The sequence below is a fragment of the Acipenser ruthenus genome, chromosome 10 (assembly GCF_902713425.1).
Source record: "Acipenser ruthenus chromosome 10, fAciRut3.2 maternal haplotype, whole genome shotgun sequence".
Classification (NCBI taxonomy): Eukaryota; Metazoa; Chordata; class Actinopteri; order Acipenseriformes; family Acipenseridae; genus Acipenser; species Acipenser ruthenus.
The window spans coordinates 49,002,177-49,021,806 of NC_081198.1; the positions used below are offsets into that span (position 1 = coordinate 49,002,177).

At 46.7% G+C, this 19,630-nt stretch overlaps 1 protein-coding gene across 8 annotated transcripts in view; it reads right to left on the reverse strand.

The window, feature by feature from the left end:
• The window catches only part of LOC117401942 (diacylglycerol kinase beta-like), a 43,876-nt gene that overhangs the window by 16,542 nt on the left and 7,704 nt on the right, over positions 1-19,630 (reverse strand). For 2 of the 8 annotated variants that reach the window (XM_034002692.3, XM_034002702.3), the window contains 20 exons: positions 17,190-17,601; positions 15,164-15,240; positions 13,461-13,481; positions 12,315-12,465; positions 11,476-11,538; positions 10,639-10,896; positions 9,966-10,127; positions 9,043-9,092; positions 8,838-8,912; positions 8,570-8,689; positions 8,280-8,436; positions 8,100-8,188; positions 7,388-7,504; positions 5,855-5,953; positions 5,423-5,536; positions 4,866-4,939; positions 4,475-4,549; positions 2,668-2,753; positions 2,472-2,561; positions 1,720-1,880 (listed from right to left, as the gene is read on the reverse strand). In XM_034002692.3, coding sequence (XP_033858583.3) covers positions 1,720-1,880; positions 2,472-2,561; positions 2,668-2,753; positions 4,475-4,549; positions 4,866-4,939; positions 5,423-5,536; positions 5,855-5,953; positions 7,388-7,504; positions 8,100-8,188; positions 8,280-8,436; positions 8,570-8,689; positions 8,838-8,912; positions 9,043-9,092; positions 9,966-10,127; positions 10,639-10,896; positions 11,476-11,538; positions 12,315-12,465; positions 13,461-13,481; positions 15,164-15,240; positions 17,190-17,256 — 2,106 coding nt within the window. In that variant the 5' untranslated portion in view covers positions 17,257-17,601. The remainder of the gene's footprint in view (positions 1-1,719; positions 1,881-2,471; positions 2,562-2,667; positions 2,754-4,474; positions 4,550-4,865; positions 4,940-5,422; positions 5,537-5,854; positions 5,954-7,387; positions 7,505-8,099; positions 8,189-8,279; positions 8,437-8,569; positions 8,690-8,837; positions 8,913-9,042; positions 9,093-9,965; positions 10,128-10,638; positions 10,897-11,475; positions 11,539-12,314; positions 12,466-13,460; positions 13,482-15,163; positions 15,241-17,189; positions 17,602-19,630) is intronic. The other 6 variants (XM_034002720.3, XM_034002737.3, XM_034002746.3 and 3 more) reach the window with 6 other exon arrangements.

The following is a 19,630-nucleotide window of genomic DNA, read 5'->3' on the forward strand; positions in this document are numbered from 1 at the left end:
AGGAGAGCCCCCCTGGAGTGATGTGTCTATTGCTGTCAGTGGGTGAGGGACACCGTACATGGGGTTGAGTGTTCAGAGCTGGAGCTACACTGACACTCTGGAATCTTCAGAGGTCATTGGAACCCATCAGCTCGTGTGCAATCCGATTGGTGGACGTTGTAACCAAGCTACAGCGGAGTGTTACAGCAGGTTCACCTCCTGCCAGTCGAAATGTGAGCAGGGCCACTTAGAACCAGCTGTAACCTGTCTAAAAGGGCTGACAGATGCATCACTCTGACATATCAGTCAGCTTAAAGAGGATACAAAAGTATACAAATATCTTCAGTACACCACACAGCCTTGGCATGTGGGGTCACCCTTTCTGTACGAGCACACGCTTCATTTCTACCTAGTTTTGCAACATTGTCTGGTGTTTTTCTTCCTTGAGTCACTGAAGTAAAACAATCTGTTTAAACGTACATCTCGGTGAAACCTAAATAGCCCCTGGTGTAGCTCCATTCTGAATTTACCGCTCCTCTCTTCTCTTCCTCACAGCCAGAAAGAGGAGTCTGGAGATGAAACGGTTCAAGTGGAAACCTTGTAAAACCTCCAATTGAGCTGTCCTCCCCTTCTTAAACAAAATGTCCCTGTCCATTATGGTTATTACATTACTGAAAAGATAAGAGGTTGCCAAGCAACCTCAAAGCAATTATTCAGATGTTTTCAGTTACAGGCAATTTGTAATAATTAAATTGCTGCTTTCAAAAGCTGGCCTTGAATTTGCAACATGAATGGGTAAATTGTTGCACATGAACGCAGGTCATTACACTGAGGAACAAAGGTCCTCTCCAGGCAGCAGGGAGGGCCTGTGGTGGGCAGGTGTGCTCGTAGGCGTGTGGGCCAGATCCTGCAGCATTCGCTGGCTTCACTGGCATCACGTCACTAGCTCTTTAAAGCCACTCAAAGAAATGTCACATCCATATCCTTATACAGTATGCTCTTTCTTGCTATGACTATAAAAACCAGGGCAATTACATCATCGTATCACAGCAGAACATGCTGAGTGGAACTGTTAGAATGGCACACTCAGTCATCATAAAAACCAATAATGCCATATATATGTTTACATGTTGTAGATTCCTTTAGTGTAAGTGTGCTGTAGTTGTTTTAAAGGTCCTTTCTAATTCCTTTATCACCAGTTACAGATCCCAAGTATATCCCAGTCTGCACATCTTTAGCATAGAAAATCTGTAGCATAAAAAATCTGTAGCATAAAAAATGTGCAGCATAAAAAATCTGCAGCATAAAAAATCGTTAACATGAAAGATATATCGTGAGCTACAAAAAGACGTTGAGGGAACTGTATCTATTTAATTTGGGCTCAATCAGCAACTAAGAACCGGAAGAGGACTGAAGGGACAAATGGTCTTCTCTTGTTTGTAATCATTCTTATGAGAAAAGTGGATGGAGTGAGGATTAGAACCTGGATGGAGTGAGGATTAGAACCTGGATGGAGTGAGGATTAGAACCTGGATGGAGTGAGGATTAGAACCTGGATGGAGTGAGGATTAGAACCTGGATGGAGTGAGGATTAGAACCTGGATGGAGTGAGGATTAGAACCTGGATGGAGTGAGGATTATAACCCTGGTGCAGTAACTGTTCTGCTGTGTTATCTAAGAGCTAGAGACTGTGAAATAGTCCGAGGTGTCCTGCTGTACTGAAGAAGAGCTATCTCTTACCACGCCGATGGAGAAGTAGTTGTTGACGATGCTGTAAGGGACAGGGTCCCCCTTCTCCTCCTTGTTATTGGGGATGACATCGATGCTCCAGCGATCCAGCACCACGTCCATGCTGTTCTCAATGTCCCGGAGAAACTTCTGCAGGTTACCCCCCTCATATCCTGGGGAGACAAAGAGAAACGCAAGGCCACAGTGTTGGCTCTTAACTGCTCTCTGAAAACTCAGTATAGTAGTACAGTACATTATTCATATTGAGCACCCTGGACAGACAGACAGGAACACAATGCAGTGACAGTGCTATGAAACCTCTGTACTCTTCTGAATTTCTGTAGTTATCCACTCATAGTGTTGACACATGCCAAGACACAGTGTCATAACAAAGAGCTTTTTCAGAGCTTTTTACATGTGGATTCAAAGTTACAGTGTTACATACATTATTGAGACAATCAAAAAACACACAGCAAAAGCACTTTCCTGTCCATATCTTTGTATGAGGTTACAGAGTTTGAGTTTCACTGTCAGCTTGTCCTGTCGCAGTGCTGTCGATTCAAACGCCTGCATGCCTGTCTCCAACACTCTCCTAGCACTCTGGATGACACAAGACAAGCTTCCAGACAGTGGGCTCTTTGTTAAATTATCAGGAGATCCCCCTCCACTCCCACACACACTCTAGAGTAGGGTGTATGTGTGTGCTATGGGGCTGTGCGGATCCTTCCCTCTCACTCCTGTACATGGTTGTATGGAAGCCTCACCTCCCCCCCAGCGCAGGCAGCGTGCCAGGTCGTTCCCAGTGCCCAGAGGCAACACAGCCACCGCAGGGTGCTTGGAGAAGTTTGCCTTGTCTGCACACACAGCAAAAAAGAGCATATGAGTGATGATAATAACACTACTACTACTACTACTACTACTACTACTAATAATAATAATAATAATAATAATCCTACTTACCTATGCAGTCCAGGATCCATCCCACTGTCCCGTCTCCTCCGCACACCAACACCCGGAAATCAGGAACATCTCGAAAAAAATTCAACCTGAGGAAGTGTGAGAGAGGGAAATGGAGAGGGGGAGAATGTGAGAGAGGGAGAGAGAAAGAGTCAAAAATCTGATCTGACTGCATTTCATGATCCATATCCAATAATGACCAGGATCGCTGTGAGTTAATCATTCAATTTAAAAACTCACTTTTGGAGGGGAAGTGTTAATTTGCTAGATTGGTAAGATTGACACTGTCTACCAGCCCTGTCTAATACAGTACACCGCCGCCACCTGCTGGGCACTAGTGAAATTATTTTATCTTGATTGGCATCGCTCAGTGGGTAAGGTAGTAGCTGCTAGATAATCTACACAATTCAATATAATACATCCAGCATGTCTCTGTTATCAAAGCAGGAGCCACACACACACTTGAGAATTCCTATCGCAAGGACACCCTGAGGAGCTCACGATTGCAGGTGTTGATGCAGTGTAGGCTGCACGCGTGGAAAGGAAAGGGCAGGAATGACAAGGCAGATTTGTTTTATGACAAGCTTTTTGAAAGAGAATGTTTCTCTATTTACAAAATCATTTTTTTTGTGGTGGTGGTGGAGGTGACATTTAGCCCTGAATCAAACAGCGCTCTCTCCTCCTGCTCTATCTCTCCTGAGTCAGCTGCAGCCAGGAGACCGTCTTCTGATCTTCAAAGCTGCTTTAATCTGCCTGGGAGGAGAGGCGCAGTCTGCCACGGTTGCCCTGCCTTTCATCTCCCTGCCTGCAAGTCTCTGACACCCAACAGCAGGATCAGAGCTGTGCAGCCTGGGCACAGGAGACTGGCAACGGGGACGAAGACTGGATCACAGGGGACAAGAGACATCTCTGCAGGACAGGCTGGAGGCATGGAGACTGGACTGCTCCCTCTCTCACCACCCTAAGAGAAGGGTGCTCTCTCCATTCCAGGACAGGCTTGAGGCATGGAGACTGAGCTGCTCCTTCCCTCATCCCTCCAGGCCAGGGTGGATGGGGCACATTGGCAGAAAGGCAGTCTCAAGAGCAGTCTCCATCATCTTTCACAGGGCCGGTGTAGCACAGGGATGGGAAGGGACTGACAGTGCTGGAGACATTAGCCTTTATTTTTTGCCCTATACAGTTCTAATAAGAAGCACCTGTGATTTCCTGTTATACCCACAATCCAGTGTGAAGTTCCCCTGTCAACAAAGACTGACCTTCAGAAGTGAAAGACAGATATAGAGAGAGAGAGCGAGAGAGCAAGAGAGAGAGCGAGAGAGAGCGAGAGAGAGGTTCACAGACCAGTTTCTCCTTATATGGTGAGTCTGAGTGCCTCACAAATGTTCCAGCTCTGTGAAGCACCTCTCTCCCTCCCTCCCTCCATCTCTCTCTCTCGCTCCCTCTCTCTTGCTCAAAGAGAGAGCTGCATGTTCAAGGAGCACTCCACGCTCTGAGTAGCTCTTGTCGTGATCCAGGGAGGGGTTTGTGTAACCTCTTCACCTTCAGAATCCACTGTTTCCAATGCCTCCAGTGTGTCAGGAATCTGTTTCAATGCACTGCTGCCTTTGAAAGGGTTGTAGCTCACAAAATCCCCTACATACATAAGAGACCTACATATGGAATGGAAGTGCGCAACAGAAGAAGCAGAGAATTATGAAGATGCTATAAAACAAGTTACTGATGCAAACCCTCGCTCGTGAGAGGAATGCAATACATGTCGATTTTGTCTGTGAGCTGAGCTGCGTCAGGAGAGGGGGGCTGGGGTTCTTACCCTGCCGTGGGGCCGCCCCGGTCCAGGTTGTACACTTGTCTGGGGTTCAGGAGGTACTGGAACTTGTGCAGGACCCTGGGGGCAAACACAGCGCAGAGGGGTTAGGAGCAGAGAGGGGGCGAGACACTGATTCAGCCATTGTTTACCATTGTAAAAGCAAAGCAAAGTGTAATAAAACATAGTGGAAGCATGGTAAAGAAAGGATAACCAGGAGGGAACATGACAAATACTAAGTTACTGCGGTTAACTTTTATAAGGGATTCATTACCAGTACAGTACAATACAATACACATCACCACCACAAACTCGACTAAGTACAACAGGACAGCACAGGGGGCATTAAATAGGTACTTAGTCAGGGCAGTAAAGGGTTAAATAGACGAGCCCTCACCTCTCTCCTTGGCGGCCTCCACTCTTGGGGTTGACCAGGACCAGCAGTGGGTGTGTTCCTGGCAGAGGGGTGATCTGGGAGAGGGACGCACGGTTACACACCAGACTGCACTCTGTTACACAGCTTTATATACTGCCAAACACAACTGCACCCCAGTACTGCCAAAGACAACTGCACCTCAGTACTGCCATACACAACTGCACCCCAGTACTGCCATACACAACTGCACCCCAGTACTGCCATACACAACTGCACCCTAGTACTGCCATACACAACTGCACCCCAGTACTGCCATAAATAACGGCACCCCAGTACTGCCATACACAACTGCACCCCAGTACTGCCATACACAACTGCACCCCAGTACTGCCATACTCAGTCTCAGTGGTGAGCATGTGTTGTTGATGTGTAGCTCTAAATCTCTATGCTAACATTTTATTCAATTTTTTTTCAATTCCTCTACCAGGAATCAGATATGAATTGCTATATCCCTCTGTCTGTGTTCTCCTTCTCCATGAATGCGAAGTGGAATCAGCTGGGCAGTGGGTATGCGGTACCTGCAGGCCCTGGCCGTCAACCGTGGTGTGGAATTTGAAGCTCTGGTTGCTGTCATCAGGGCTGGTGCTGAATGGAGACTCGCTTTCACTGCGCTTCAGATTGGACTGGCGGTCCTGAGAGAGGGATACAGAGAGGCAGAGAGAGAGAGAGAGAGAGAGAGAGAGAGAGAGAGAGAGAGGGAGAGGGAGAGAGAGAGAGAGAGAGAGAGAGAGAGAGAGAGAGAGAGATGGGGCACAAAGTTTAGAGGAGGTACAAAGACCTCTTAGAGCTTCCAAGGATTCTCAAGGTAATATTTGTTTGTATCTGAACTCTATACAACACCACTGCTGAAAACATTCATACAAGCAGACAGAGGGCCCAGTCTCCAGTGCCCCACTTTGCACCCACACTAATCCCACCCTGTTATCACCCCAATGGGCGCGGCCTCTTACCAGCACCACAGGGCAGATACAGGAGGGCAGCAGGGTGTGGTCCCTGAGAGAGCCTCCGTCACACTCCGGCTTCACGTGGGAGGCACACTTATTGTGGAGCTGAGGAGAGATGGAACATGGTCACTGTGCTGTTTAAATGTGTAAGTCTTTACAAACTTTCTGTTACACCTCAGAGCTTTACCAGGAGACAGTAACTGAATGAATTCACCTCCTCAGTGAATGTTTTAATCACCGTGTTTGTGTTGAGGGAATCAATGTCTGGAGCTGTGCAGCTTGACAAAGGAAGTACAGAGAGAAAGAGAGAGAACTAGAGAGATGGGCAGAGAGAGGGGGTAACAGAAAGACTAGAGAAAGAGGAGAAACTCGCAAAACAATTAGTAAAAAAAAAAAAATCAGACAGGTGGTTGTTGTGTAGCACTGTATGATATATATATTTTATATAAATTATACTTTGAGGAATTATCAATGTAACCTGTTTCAGCAGACACCATGGTCCTTTTCTAATATAGGAACTAGACAATCACAGCATCATCTAGACAGAAAAAGAGACCAGAAGCTTTTCAGCATGCAGGTCAAGTTCAGCCTTCAAGCTGGGAGGGCCAGTTAGCAGGGGGATGTCTGTGAGGTTCCGGGTTGTGTACGAGTGAATGAATGTCTGTAAAACTGACAAGCAGCTCCACCTGCTGACCATGAACTGTATTACTGCAGCATTGGCTATTGGGAATGTTCAGCTGTTTTGTCTTGACGATAAATATTGTTGGCTGCGTGCTTTTAGGTGCTATTTATTCAGTATTGTTTCAGCAATGACGTTGGCTTTGAAAAGGTATGCTGTTTGTTTGCTGAAAGGAGAGCTTGTATTTCTCCAGGTAGTTTGGAATCCCAGTCATTGTTGCAAAGCCTGTAGCAAGTAAAAATACCTTTATGCTGTTTGGACCCAGTCAGTGAGTCTTTCTCAACCTGCCTTAATTTTTAGCAACGGTCATGTAATGTGCGAGTGTTCGTTGATAAGTAACCCAGCTAAAGCTTGTTGACCCTACCTAGATCTCTGATTGGTTAAACTGGAGAGCCTTTACATTCATTGGCTAATATGGTGTGGTGTGACCTCACAATTCCTGATCTATAACAATGGTTTGTTGATTCACCAAAAACAATGGATAGTTAAAGTCTCCTTTTTTCATTTTCTTTCTTGCTAATCTAGGCTCTTATACATATTATGGGCCACATTTTCAAAGTGTTTACTCCAGTCTTTAATAAACTCCTGTTTTTTGAAATAGGCAAAACATTTGACAAAACTAGAATCAAACACCTAAGTGATACAACCCAAGTTCTGTTAAGCACACTCAAGATGTGCATTTTTTATGTAACAGGATTTCTTTCTCCTTTAAAAAAATAGGAGTTAATTAAAGAATGGAGGAAACTCTTTGAAACTATGGCCCTATATTTCATTATAGTGACTTTTTTTTATAGCAGTGCTTTGTGTTGAAGGTGCAGGTCCCCAGTCCCCCCAGCAGGGGGCAGTGTGTGTGTACTCACAGTGATTTGGCACCAGACACAGTGCAGCCCGGTCAGCCCCTGGTAGCACTTGATGCTCTTGCGGCAGCGGTCACACTTGGTGGGCGAGTTTCCTTCCACCCAGATGTGCTGCATAATCTGGAACAGAGAAACCAAATCAGCAGCCTGAGCTTCAGCATTGAAGTACCTGTCCTCACGATAAAGCAGTCTGCCCAGCATGAACCCCTCGCCCCCCTTGGTACTGCTGATACCTGAGCTTCAGCAATGAAGTACCTGAGCTCACGATAAAGCAGTCAGCCCAGCATGAACCCCTCACTCCCCCCTGGTACTGCTGATACCTGAGCTTCAGCATTGAAGTACCTGAGCTCACGATAAAGCAGTCTGCCCAGCATGAACCCCTCGCTCCCCCCCGGTACTGCTGATACCTGAGCTTCAGCATTGAAGTACCTGTCCTCACGATAAAGCAGTCTGCCCAGCATGAACCCCTCGCCCCCCCTTGGTACTGCTGATACCTGAGCTTCAGCATTGAAGTACCTGAGCTCACGATAAAGCAGTCTGCCCAGCATGAACCCCTCGCTCCCCCCTGGTACTGCTGATACCTGAGCTCACGATAAAGCAGTCTGCCCAGCATGAACCCCTCGCCCCCCCTTGGTACTGCTGATACCTGAGCTCACGATAAAGCAGTCTGCCCAGCATTAACCCCTCGCTTCCCCCTGGTACTACAGATACTCACGCTGCCGTGTCTCCTGGATTTGGTGTACGTGCTGATGCAGGGGACAATGTCTTTGGACACGCACCTCTCGTGGACTGTGTATTTGCAGACTGAAACACACAAACAGAGGAGGGTAGCTTCAGAGCGCACACTGTCTTGAAGACGAGGGGGATGCAGTGAGCAGAGGCAGTGGATACTCACAGAAGCAGCACAGGCCCTGCTTGCGCACCCCCAGCAGCATGCTGTGGCAGTAGTTACAGTACGCCGGCTTGTTGAAGTGCTTCAGTCTCCACATGTGCTGCCCGTCATCACGCACACTCTGTAACCAGACCAGACACACAAGAGAGCTGCCGTTTGTCTAGAGAGCAGTCAGGGGTGAGAAAGGGTCTACTCACCCAATCAGGTTTTCATACTCAGTCTGGGAACAGTAGTAAGAGTGCAACATTATTATCAGGCCCAGCTTTGTGCCGCCATGTTATGACTGTACTCACAGTCTCCATGCCCAACAGCACCAGCAGAGGAATGGTGGTCATGCCCCCCCGAATCCACTCCTCCAGAGTGACTGTCCCATCCCGGTCATAGTCAATCTCCTCCATCATCTCCTGCAGGATCTGCGGGGGCAGGACAGGAACTCTGAGCGTACTCCACACCTCCCCAAAATACACCCTCTCTGCTATCCACCCCCAGTGTCTGTTGGCCACTACTATATAAAACAATATTATTTTATAGTTTATATGGGACCCCCTGCCCCCACCTCACCGGTCGGAGTTCGGTGGAGTCCCACTCTAGGTATTCGGCCACGTGGACCATCTGGTTGATGATTCGGTCGAGCTCCTGAGGAGACAGACAGACAGACAGAGAGACAGACAGACAGACAGACACCAGGGTGGAGAAACCTCTTTAATAAATCCAGAGAGGCAGACAGACAGACCATCCCAGAGACATACAATCATCAGCTACTCACCGAGCTGTCAAGCAGACCGTTCCCATCAGCGTCATACAGCCGGAACGTGACTGCAACGGAACAGGAGAGGGAGGGGGAGGGGGGTTAAGAATGACACGCTTCCCTGATAAACACATGGGGGACTGACTCTTTGTAAACAGGAGCACACACTTATGATTGTATTTTACTATTATGATAGTTTTTTTTTTTTAGAAAGAAACGCCAGATAGCAGCAGCAGCAGCATTCTGAACCAGAATTCCTGCAGTGAGGTCAGCAGAGAGAATCAAAGTGCTGCTGCTTTACCACTAGAGGGTGCTCTTGCACCACAGCTGCTCTCATGAAGGCAGTGGTCATCAGTCTGAACCACGGCACTCACACACACAACAAACAGTCTATTTAACACACAGGCGTATAATCTACTCACACAGACTGACACGCACACACAAAAACACACAGAAACACACCCTCACTGAATCACACACACACACACACAGACTCACTTAAACCCAGACAGACACACACACACACAGACACAGACTCACACACACTCACACACATACACAAACACACACACATACACACACACACACACAGACACACACACACACGCACAGACACACTCAGACACAGACTCACACACACACACATACACACACACACAGACACAGACACACACACACACACACATACACGTGCACAGACTCACACACACTCACACACACACTGACACGCTCACACACACACACACACACACACACACTCACACACACAAACACACACACACACACACACACACACACACACGTGCACAGACTCACACACACTCACACACACACTGACACGCTCACACACACACACACACACACTCTCACAAACACACACACACACACACACACACACACACACACACACACACACACTCAGTAGTACAGTAATTCCTCACACTCCAGCTTGTCCTGGGGTCGGCCTCTCTCCAGCAGGGACAGGTAGCAGACGATGTCCTTTAGATAGACCACCTGGGGTGGTGGCAGGAGGGATCCCTTCAGTGGAGACTGGCTCTTCCGCAGTGGCGCGCTCGTTCGCTTCTCTGCAGTCTTGCGCTCTGCTTTCACAAAACAACACTGTGTATTCATACCGATATAAAGGAATGCATGCACCTGTATTTCATTTCCAAGGACTGGTTTTGCTCACTTGATTTGGCAGCGGGGATGCCAGATCTCTATATCGGCCATATACCACTTGAGAGACTCTGCTGATTTTCAAGCAGGGTAAAGAGGACCGGATACCCCCAACGGAGCAAATCAAAATGCACCAGATGTGATAGAAAAACTCTGCCATGGAAATGGGATGAAAACTTCTTTCTGCCAAAACAGCAGGGATTACTCCAAAGACAACAGTGGGGTGCTGTGAAAGTTTGATTAGATTTGGAGAGGGGTTCAAATCTGCTTGGCTGCCTAGCTGTTTTTGATGTGTATGTGTGTGTGTGTGTGTTTTTTACATTTGGCTGTAACTGGGATCATCACAAGTTTATCACAAGACTGTTCAAGAGAGTCTAATTGTGGTTTGTAGGGCATGGTTTGGAAACTCTTTGAGTATGAAGTGACGGCCGCTAGTACCTGGAGACTGGGGGTTGAGCAGGGAGGCTGGAGACATCCTGGAGGGTCCGAGGGAGCTAAGTGCTGCTGCCAGGCCTCCCCCCGCTGAACGCTGCTGCAAACAGGGGGACCTCTGGTGGGCGCAGGGGGTATTGCTGCCCCCTGCAGACTTCTGGGAGGAGGATCGGGAGGAGGAGGGGGATGCAGCGCCCCCAGTGGTGGCAGTCTGATCAGGAGTGTGGCGTCCCATTGCACTCAGGATACTCTTCCCGTTCATGCCTGGATGTGGAACACGCCACGAGCAGGGCAGGATTACGTGTTAATATACAGACCCTTGCAATGCCCACAAACACAATGAAAAACATGGATGCACCAAACTACAAAGATACAAACATGTGCAGCTTCGGCAATGAAACACAGAGTAAATCAGGGCAGGTAATGCATGGGGCATTGAAACTATAGGGGATGTCCAAGGTGTAGTTTCCCCTTCATTTGCATCATTGTGCAGCTGACCTTGTTTTATTTACTTTGAAAAGTCTCTGAAGCTACAGCCCTCAGCAGCAGCCTTCTCCACCACTTTAGTCCCATGTAAAACTCATCTTAACACGTTCAGGACTGTAGCACACATTGCCCCCGTCTTTAAACTGTGATCATCCTTATGAACAAGTAATTCACTGAAGCTAGCCCTCATGAACAACAAAGAAACACCACACAGCCAGCACAGAATCAACAGCAAGCGGATCAGTCCCTATTGGTTCAAAACAGCTGGGATGCTGTTCCAGTAAGCGAGGAACGAGACCCATAGACAAGCACAGTGTGATGGTGATCACAGGACCATTCAGCTCAGACAGCCAGTACCTGTTATGGGGGCACAAGCCACTTCAGTCTGGATAGAGATGCCAGCGTCAATCGACCGGGGCTCTGCAGAGGCAAGAGAGAGGGGGGGCATGTAGAGCAGAGTTCAGTAGAGAGAGGAGAGAGGAAAGGAGAGGGAGAAAGAAAGTAGTGGGAGGACGGGAGGGGAGTGGAGAGGAGAAAGAAAGGTTTGGGAGAGATGGGAGGGCTCGGCACACAAGAAAGAGATAGGGTGTCTAGAGCAGCAGCGTAGCAAGGCAGGGGTATGAGATGATGAGCTGAGAACCAGCAAACATCCCTCCACACAGCCAGCGATGCTCAGAGCTGAGAACCAGCAAACATCCCTCCACAGAGCTTGCGATGCTCAGAGCTGAGAACCAGCAAACATCCCTCCACAGAGCTAGCGATGCTCAGAGCTGAGAACCAGCAAACATCCGTCCACAGAGCTAGCGATGCTCAGAGCTGAGAACCAGCAAACATCCCTCCACAGAGCCAGCGATGCTCAGAGCTGAAAACCAGCAAACATCCCACCACACAGCCAAAAAAAAAGAGCAACAATGTGTAGCCAGCGTAGCAAATTTAAAGGTCAAGTTATTGATTACACACTGACACAAGATGGCACCAAAGAAACGCAAACTCTAGAAGTCTCATGTCCAATTGGGGCCAGTACAGATTATTTGTGTATTGTGGTATTTTTGGATTGTATTGTTGTTCTCACCCATCAGACTACCCTGTAGTGGTCGGTTTTGAGTCAGCTCTGCCTTGTGGTATTGCTGTGTTGCTGTGTTGCAGTATTTCGTTGTATTGTATTGCTGCTATGTTGTAGTTATCCAGACTCTTACCCATCACATTGCCCCCGGATCGATGCTGCTCTGGAGAGCTCTGGCAGGTCTTGCATTTGAAGGACATGAACAGATGCTGACACAGCTCCTCTGGAATATCATCCTCCAGGTATGTCTTCATGAACAGCTGGAATCCCTCGTAATCGATCGGCTAAGAGCGCAAGAGAGGGGAGGAGGGGGGAGCATTTGAGTTAGCTTCATAAACAATATTCACTCAAGTGACTGTGTATGTAGTGGGGGCAAAGAGAGTAGGGTGGAGTGTGGGGAGGTAAGGAAGGGTGGAGAGTAGGGTGGATTGGAGGGAGAAGGGGTTAGGGTTAAGGGGTTATAGAAAAAGAGTAGAGAGATGGAGGAGCAAGCGGGTAAGGGAGAGGGAGCTGTATAGTTGCTGGCTCCAGTCGTTTCAATCCCTCTGATGATTCTAGCCTGCCTGTCTATGTTCCCATTAGCTCGACCTCAATTACAAACAGGAAGTTATTAACAAAACTTAATTATCATTGTTGAGCAATATACATGAGTTCAAACTGGCTAGAGATTCACTGTGGTTTTAATAACATCTCTGAACTAATCGGATCTCTAGAATCCTTGCAACTGATCCAGCTATTCAAAGCACTCCCAATTATCTTTGTAACATTGAATTGCGTGGCTAAGTTTATACTCAAACAGTATATCACAAAAAATATCCAGAGTGGCACTGAGGCACTACCTATTAAGGGCTCAAATGGTCTGAAGAATGCTTGGAGAGTACTGGGTCAACTTCCCAATTGCATTTGAGATTTAAAAAGCAGTAACCGCCAACTCCCGACCCCAATTCCTGGTTTCTGCACGCACTCTCTCTTCCTTTGAAAGCGAACGCATTATTTCAATGTTATGCACACGAGCAACTGTGCTGAAAAAGCAATGCACAGCCATGTAATCTGTGGACATGCACTGTGACGGGATATGAGAAGACCAGCAATCTGTACACATGCACTATGTGTCCAACCAATTTGAGGATGATAAGTCAATGGAGAGACAGTTTGCAGACAAGCGTTTCAGAGGTCAGCTTCTTGCAGACACCCAATCAATGGAAATGCATTGTGAGGACAAGCTGTTAAAGCATGCTGCAGACACACACAATCCCAGAGATCTAGAGGAAAAGCTTACTTGACTGAGAACATCTTGCTTCTGCAAAGCATTGAGGTGGAGAGTGAGACAGTTTATTTTCAGCAGAGAGAACAAGCAGCAGCTGACAGCACAGAGCAGGGGCGGGTGTGCAGAACCTGATGGTCTCTTTAAAATCCTTTTTGCAGCACTGTGTGGTCAATTCAAATCCCACTACAAAATGCAACTTGAATTTCAAAAATACATTTAAACTGTTTGTTTTTCGCAGTCTGAGAAACTCTGGGCCAAGGCACTGCATTGCTACACCATGATATGAGCCGATTGTTTCTGCTGGTTATTCAGCGCAGCAGGCAGATCAATGCAGAGTCTGTTGTCGGGAGGGTAAATCACAATGTGCTGTACAAACACCTGTGTGAAACCACAGCCTCCAGAATGCATCTGAACCAACGCCACTTCCTGTCACATCAACGCTCCGAGGCTCATGTGTGAAAAACAAGTTGCCTAGCTCGTTTATGATGATGCAATCACCAACACTTGAATTAAATTCTTTATTTTTCACTCTCTATTTGGAACAGGGAAAGTTATAGGGAAATTGCAGACGAGCTTCAGTTAAGAGTTGTTTTTACCAAGTTGTTTAATTACCAAATGTTTCCATTTTTGTATTCTTGGTTTGCTTGTGTAAGCTAGTTGTGGATTTGCTGAATCATTTTTTCTAACTCACTGGAAGAGTTTTAGTTACTGTATCCTATAATGGTCAATCGAAAGCACTGGCGTCTGAACCGCGGGGGCATGGGGGGCACTTCACAGCTCCCCCCCCCCCCCCCAGGGAATTCAAATACTGTTTAAAAAAAAAGGAATATTTGTGTTTGAAATTGAATGTGTTTGAAATTGAATGGGCTTGCTTTTGTGTTCTAACTTTATTTACTGTGAAATACTGTAAATGCAACAGTCAGTCTACAAAGTTTGCTGGACTTGATTTTTTGTAAGCGATTTACTGTAAAACATTTCTACTTACACATGTAGGGCCTATATAAAATTGCCATTAAAAAATAATTCCCGTTTCTGCCATTTCTGTGTTTATTAAATCTGCACGCCTGTGCGGTGTGTCAACACCAGTGCTCTGTGTCGGTCTCGTGATTATTCAGTGACGACCCACACACGTAACACGTCACCCCGTTACACCCCTCAATCGTAAAAAGCTTCCGCCACCACTGACTGTAAGGTAATGTTGTTATTTTTTATTTCAAGTGTTACAGAACCCCCTGCAGTATTAACAAGAAACCCATTACTTTAACTTTGCTGTATCCCATGTTGTCCTTATCGCAGTAAAACAAACTGGGAAATTACATTTTTCTAACTTTCACTCTGGAATGTTTGCCAGGAGAGAGAGATTGTTTCTTCTCAACATTCCAGTGTTCTGCAGCAATGCTGGTGCTGTGATTGAAATGTGGGAAAGGAAAACCAGCATTGTTGCAGGAGGGACCCTAATCTGGATACACTGCGATCTTTAGACCAGTTTTTTGTTTTCTCCAGGTGAACACTCCTGAGTAAATGTGGAGAAACTAATTGCTGCCCAGTTAATTTCACGCAGTGCGTTTCTTGTAAACTTTGCAGGGTGTTTCCGTAACACACCAGTATTTCCTTTCTCTTGAAAGCACCTGTCCTGGTTAAACATTGCCCTTCAGTGTGGTGCAGGTGGTGCACTCTTTGACAGCCTTGCTGACTGTGCTGTCAGCGCTCAGTACCTGTGCAGGGTTGTATTTGGACAGAACCCCGTCCCCATGAAATTCCTTCAGCACATCCTTCAGCTGCTTCGTGGAATCTGCAATGACAAAAACACCTTGTCTTTCATTCTAATCTCCTCTACAGTAAAGAACTAGATCATTTCAGCACTTAAACACTCATCCAATCATAACATCTTCAACTAAACTAAAGAAGCGTCTTGGTTTGCTGGCCTTTCCTTCACTAGCACATGCTGGTATATGTTAGCCTACCGAACCTTCACTGGGAGAACGGCTGCTTACTTGTATAGTTTACTGGAGTGCTCTTCTTCACTGGGAGAATGGCTGCTTACTTGTATAGTTTACTGGTGCTCTCTTCTTCACTGGGAGAACGGCTGCTTACTTGTATAGTTTACTGGCGCTCTCTTCTTCACTGGGAGAACGGCTGCTTACTTGTATAGTTTACTGGAGTGCTCTTCTTCACTGGGAGAACGGCTGCTTACTTGTATAGTTTACTGGTGCTCTCTTCTTCACTGGGAGAACGGCTGCTTACTTGTATAGTTTACTGGCGCTCTCTTCTTCACTGGGAGAACGGCTGCTTACTTGTATAGTTTACTGGAGTGCTCTTCTTCACTGGGAGAACGGCTGCTTACTTGTATAGTTTACTGGCGCTCTCTTCTTCACTGGGAGAATGGCTGCTTACTTGTATAGTTTACTGGTGCTCTCTTCTTCACTGGGAGAACGGCTGCTTACTTGTATAGTTTACTGGAGTGCTCTTCTTCACTGGGAGAATGGCTGCTTACTTGTATAGTTTACTGGCACTCTCTTCTTCACTGTGCAACTTAAGATCCAGTCATTTTATTGAACTGGTTTGCTCCCATGCAGGGTATCAACAGTTTTTGGTCTTCACTCATTTCAGTTTGCGGCATCCACGATTCAGATGAACCTTTTACAAAAGCAGTCGTTACTTCATGTTACTTCCATGTGTTATCGTTTTAGTTTAATTTATTAAAAAAAGAAAAAGAAAAGAAAACTCATATTATTACTGTTGCGTCGCAGGTTTATTCACACATTGCTGTTTGTTTGCTTTTCTCAGGAATATGGAGGTTGCAGGTCACCTGAGATTATTTCCCCTCAAAACCAACAACAGATAAAGATAAAGCTCTGAGTCCCTGTTCTGAGTCTCTGTTCCGAGCCCCTGTTCCGAGTCCCTGTTCCGAGTTCCTGTTCCGAGTCCCTGTTCTGAGTTCTTGTTCTGTCCCTGTTCTGAGTCCCTGTTCTGAGTCCCTGTTTTGAGTCCCTGTTCTGAGTCCCTGATCCGAGTTTCTGTTCTGAGTCCCTGTTCTGAGTCCCTGTTCTGAGTCCTTGTTCCGAGTCCCTGTTCCGAGTCCATGTTCTGAGTTCCTGTTCTTAGTCCCTGTTCCGAGTCCCTGTTCTGTCCCTTTTCCGAGTCCCTGTTCCGAGCTCCTGTTCTGTCCCTTTTCCGAGTCCCTGTTCCGAGTCCATGTTCTGACTTCCTGTTCCAAGTCCCTGTTCCGAGTCCCTGTTCTAAGTTCCTGTTCCGAGTCTCTGTTCTGAGTTCCTGTTTCGAGTCCATGTTCTGAGCCCCTGTTCTGTTCTGTGTACTCACACTCACTGTATTAGAGAAGGTGTCTGTGTCCTCACACTCACTGTATTAGAGAAGGTGTCTGTGTCCTCACACTCACTGTATTAGAGAAGGTGTCTGTGTCCTCACACTCACTGTATTAGAGAAGGTGTCTGTGTACTCACACTCACTGTATTAGAGAAGGTGTCTGTGTCCTCACACTCACTGTATTAGAGAAGGTGTCTGTGTCCTCACACTCACTGTATTAGAGAAGGTGTCTGTGTCCTCACACTCACTGTATTAGAGAAGGTGTCTGTGTCCTCACACTCACTGTATTAGAGAAGGTGTCTGTGTCCTCACACTCACTGTATTAGAGAAGGTGTCTGTGTCCTCACACTCACTGTATTAGAGAAGGTGTCTGTGTCCTCACACTCACTGTATTAGAGAAGGTGTCTGTGTACTCACACTCGCTGTATTGCTGCAGTTGTTCAAACTCTGCCGGGCTGAGCCCCACCCAGGTCCCATCGCCCATCGTCCTGCTCGTGAGGTCAGAGAGATTATCTGCGGGGGTGTCTGCGAGTGCTGGTGCTGTGCAGGCTGCACAGTGATATCATCCTGACTGCAGGCAGGGGGGAAGAGGGAGGGTCAGACGGAGCCAGGTAGGGTCAGAAGAGGAATGGGTGGGATTGGGGAGCTCACTGTCTTCTCATTTCAATGGCTGGATGTTTCCTCTTAAATACCAGCTCCAGCTCCAGAAATCACTCGATAGGTTTCCCAGGGTCTGAAATCCTGTACCGGGGGGCTCACCAATCCAGAAATCTCTCTGCCTTGGCCACAGTGCCCTTGATGTCAGCAGAGCCGAGCAGAGTGAGGGGACCTGGGAAAACAGGGAATTTCAACAGAGTTTCATAGAATTACATTGGAGTTAGAGCTTAAAAATAAATGTTTTGTTGTTATTTTCTGCTGTTTTTCTAGTCCTGAAGATAATTAAAAAATGAAAGTTGACAAATTCCTAATGAACGAGTGGAACCCCACTAGCAGCCAATGCACTGGAATTCACAGGAGTTTGAGGCCACGTGTAACGCACTAACATTAAAGAATTTCATTTTTAACAGGAATGTTTTTTATTACTACGCATCACAGGCCCTGTCCCATGTCTAGTTTATGTGGCGCTTGTGATCGGTATCTCAGGCATTTACAGCCTCTGAGCAGGCTAGCTGACATCACTGCCTGTGTGCTATGTGATTAATGTGTGCTCAGTATTACACTTGCTCCCTTGCAAAGCACGCTGCTTCATGCTTGCAGCATGTCAATAACAGCCACGGTTCAGTCAGGTAATCAATATGCAGCTGCTTTACAATGAAGTGCAGTTGGTTCCAGTCACGCTGGGATCACATTGCGCATTCTGAAAGCGCCAGAGACCAAGATTAGTTACCCTGTTCAATTGATTATTTGCAGTGATAAAGTTACAGGACCTTTCAAATCACTGCAGACACTGGGGTCTAACGAGCCCTTTCTCATGTTTACAGAACATGAGGACACATCCTGGATGGTCAATAATATGCTTTTTGGTGAAAGTTGGCCAGGTCTTATCCTAGTTTGAATTATTAAGTTGCAGACAGTAGATCCGTGCTGCTGGGAATATTCTGTTCCTGGATGTGTTAATAACTCCAGTGCTGTGCTGAGTGCGTGTAGTAAACGGAAACGCTAGGGGGGTTGAAACCCTGGGAAGGAAACCGGTTTGCTGTACAACCTCCTTCAAGAAATTCATGGAACTAGCAAGACTATGTTCTGACATCAAGAAAAACGTATGGAAGTGTGGAAGAAACCTGAACTTCTGTCATTACTGTTGTATTGCATGACCTGCAAAAAGTATGTTCATTTGCAGTTACAGTTCAGTTGTGTCATGCTGCCTAAACGCACTGTGGTGTGGTTTAACTGTAGAACATCCATTCTGCTGTTTGAAACCACATCCCTGCCACCGCAGATGTGCCTTGCATTAGGTCGGTACTCAGGCAGTGAGACGGGGGCCTCCCCTCCTCTCATGGAGGGATTCCGTTTGCCTGACTGGTCGCCTAGCAACCTGACGTTACAGCAGTCTGCTGCACTGAAGATTAATTAACAAGTGGGTCAGTTTATACAAAACGAGGTCTGCCAGGATCCTGCTCTGGCTGGATCTTTGCTCTTGTTATTAATATGATTTACAAGATCAGTCCTCGCTGATTTCTAAATGTATCTTTTGACTGAAGACTGCCATAACTGGGGCGTGTGAAAATATTCCATTTGTCCAGAAAGGTCCAGAAGAAAATACTGTGTTTGTCTGCAGTGGCTACACAATTGTTATTTACCACAAACAGTACATTACAAAAAAGAACAAAAATCCACACTGCACAGGATTCAACAGTACAGCACAAATCCACACTGTACAGGATTCAGCAGTACAGCACAAATCCACACTGTACAGGATTCAACAGTAAAGACAGCACAAATCCACACTGCACAGGATTCAACAGTAAAGACAGCACAAACCCACACTGTACAGGATTCAGCAGTACAGCACAAATCCACGCTGCACAGGATTCAACAGTAAAGACAGCACAAATCCACACTGCACAGGATTCAACAGTACAGCACAAATCCACACTGCACAGGATTCAACAGTACAGCACAAACCCACACTGTACAGGATCCAACAGTAAAGACAGCACAAATCCACACTGCACAGGATTCAACAGTAAAGACAGCACAAATCCACACTGCACAGGATTCAACAGTACAGCACAAATCCACACTGCACAGGATTCAACAGTACAGCACAAACCCACACTGCACAGGCTTCAACAGTAAAGACAGCACAAATCCACACTGCACAGGATTCAACAGTAAAGACAGCACAAACCCACACT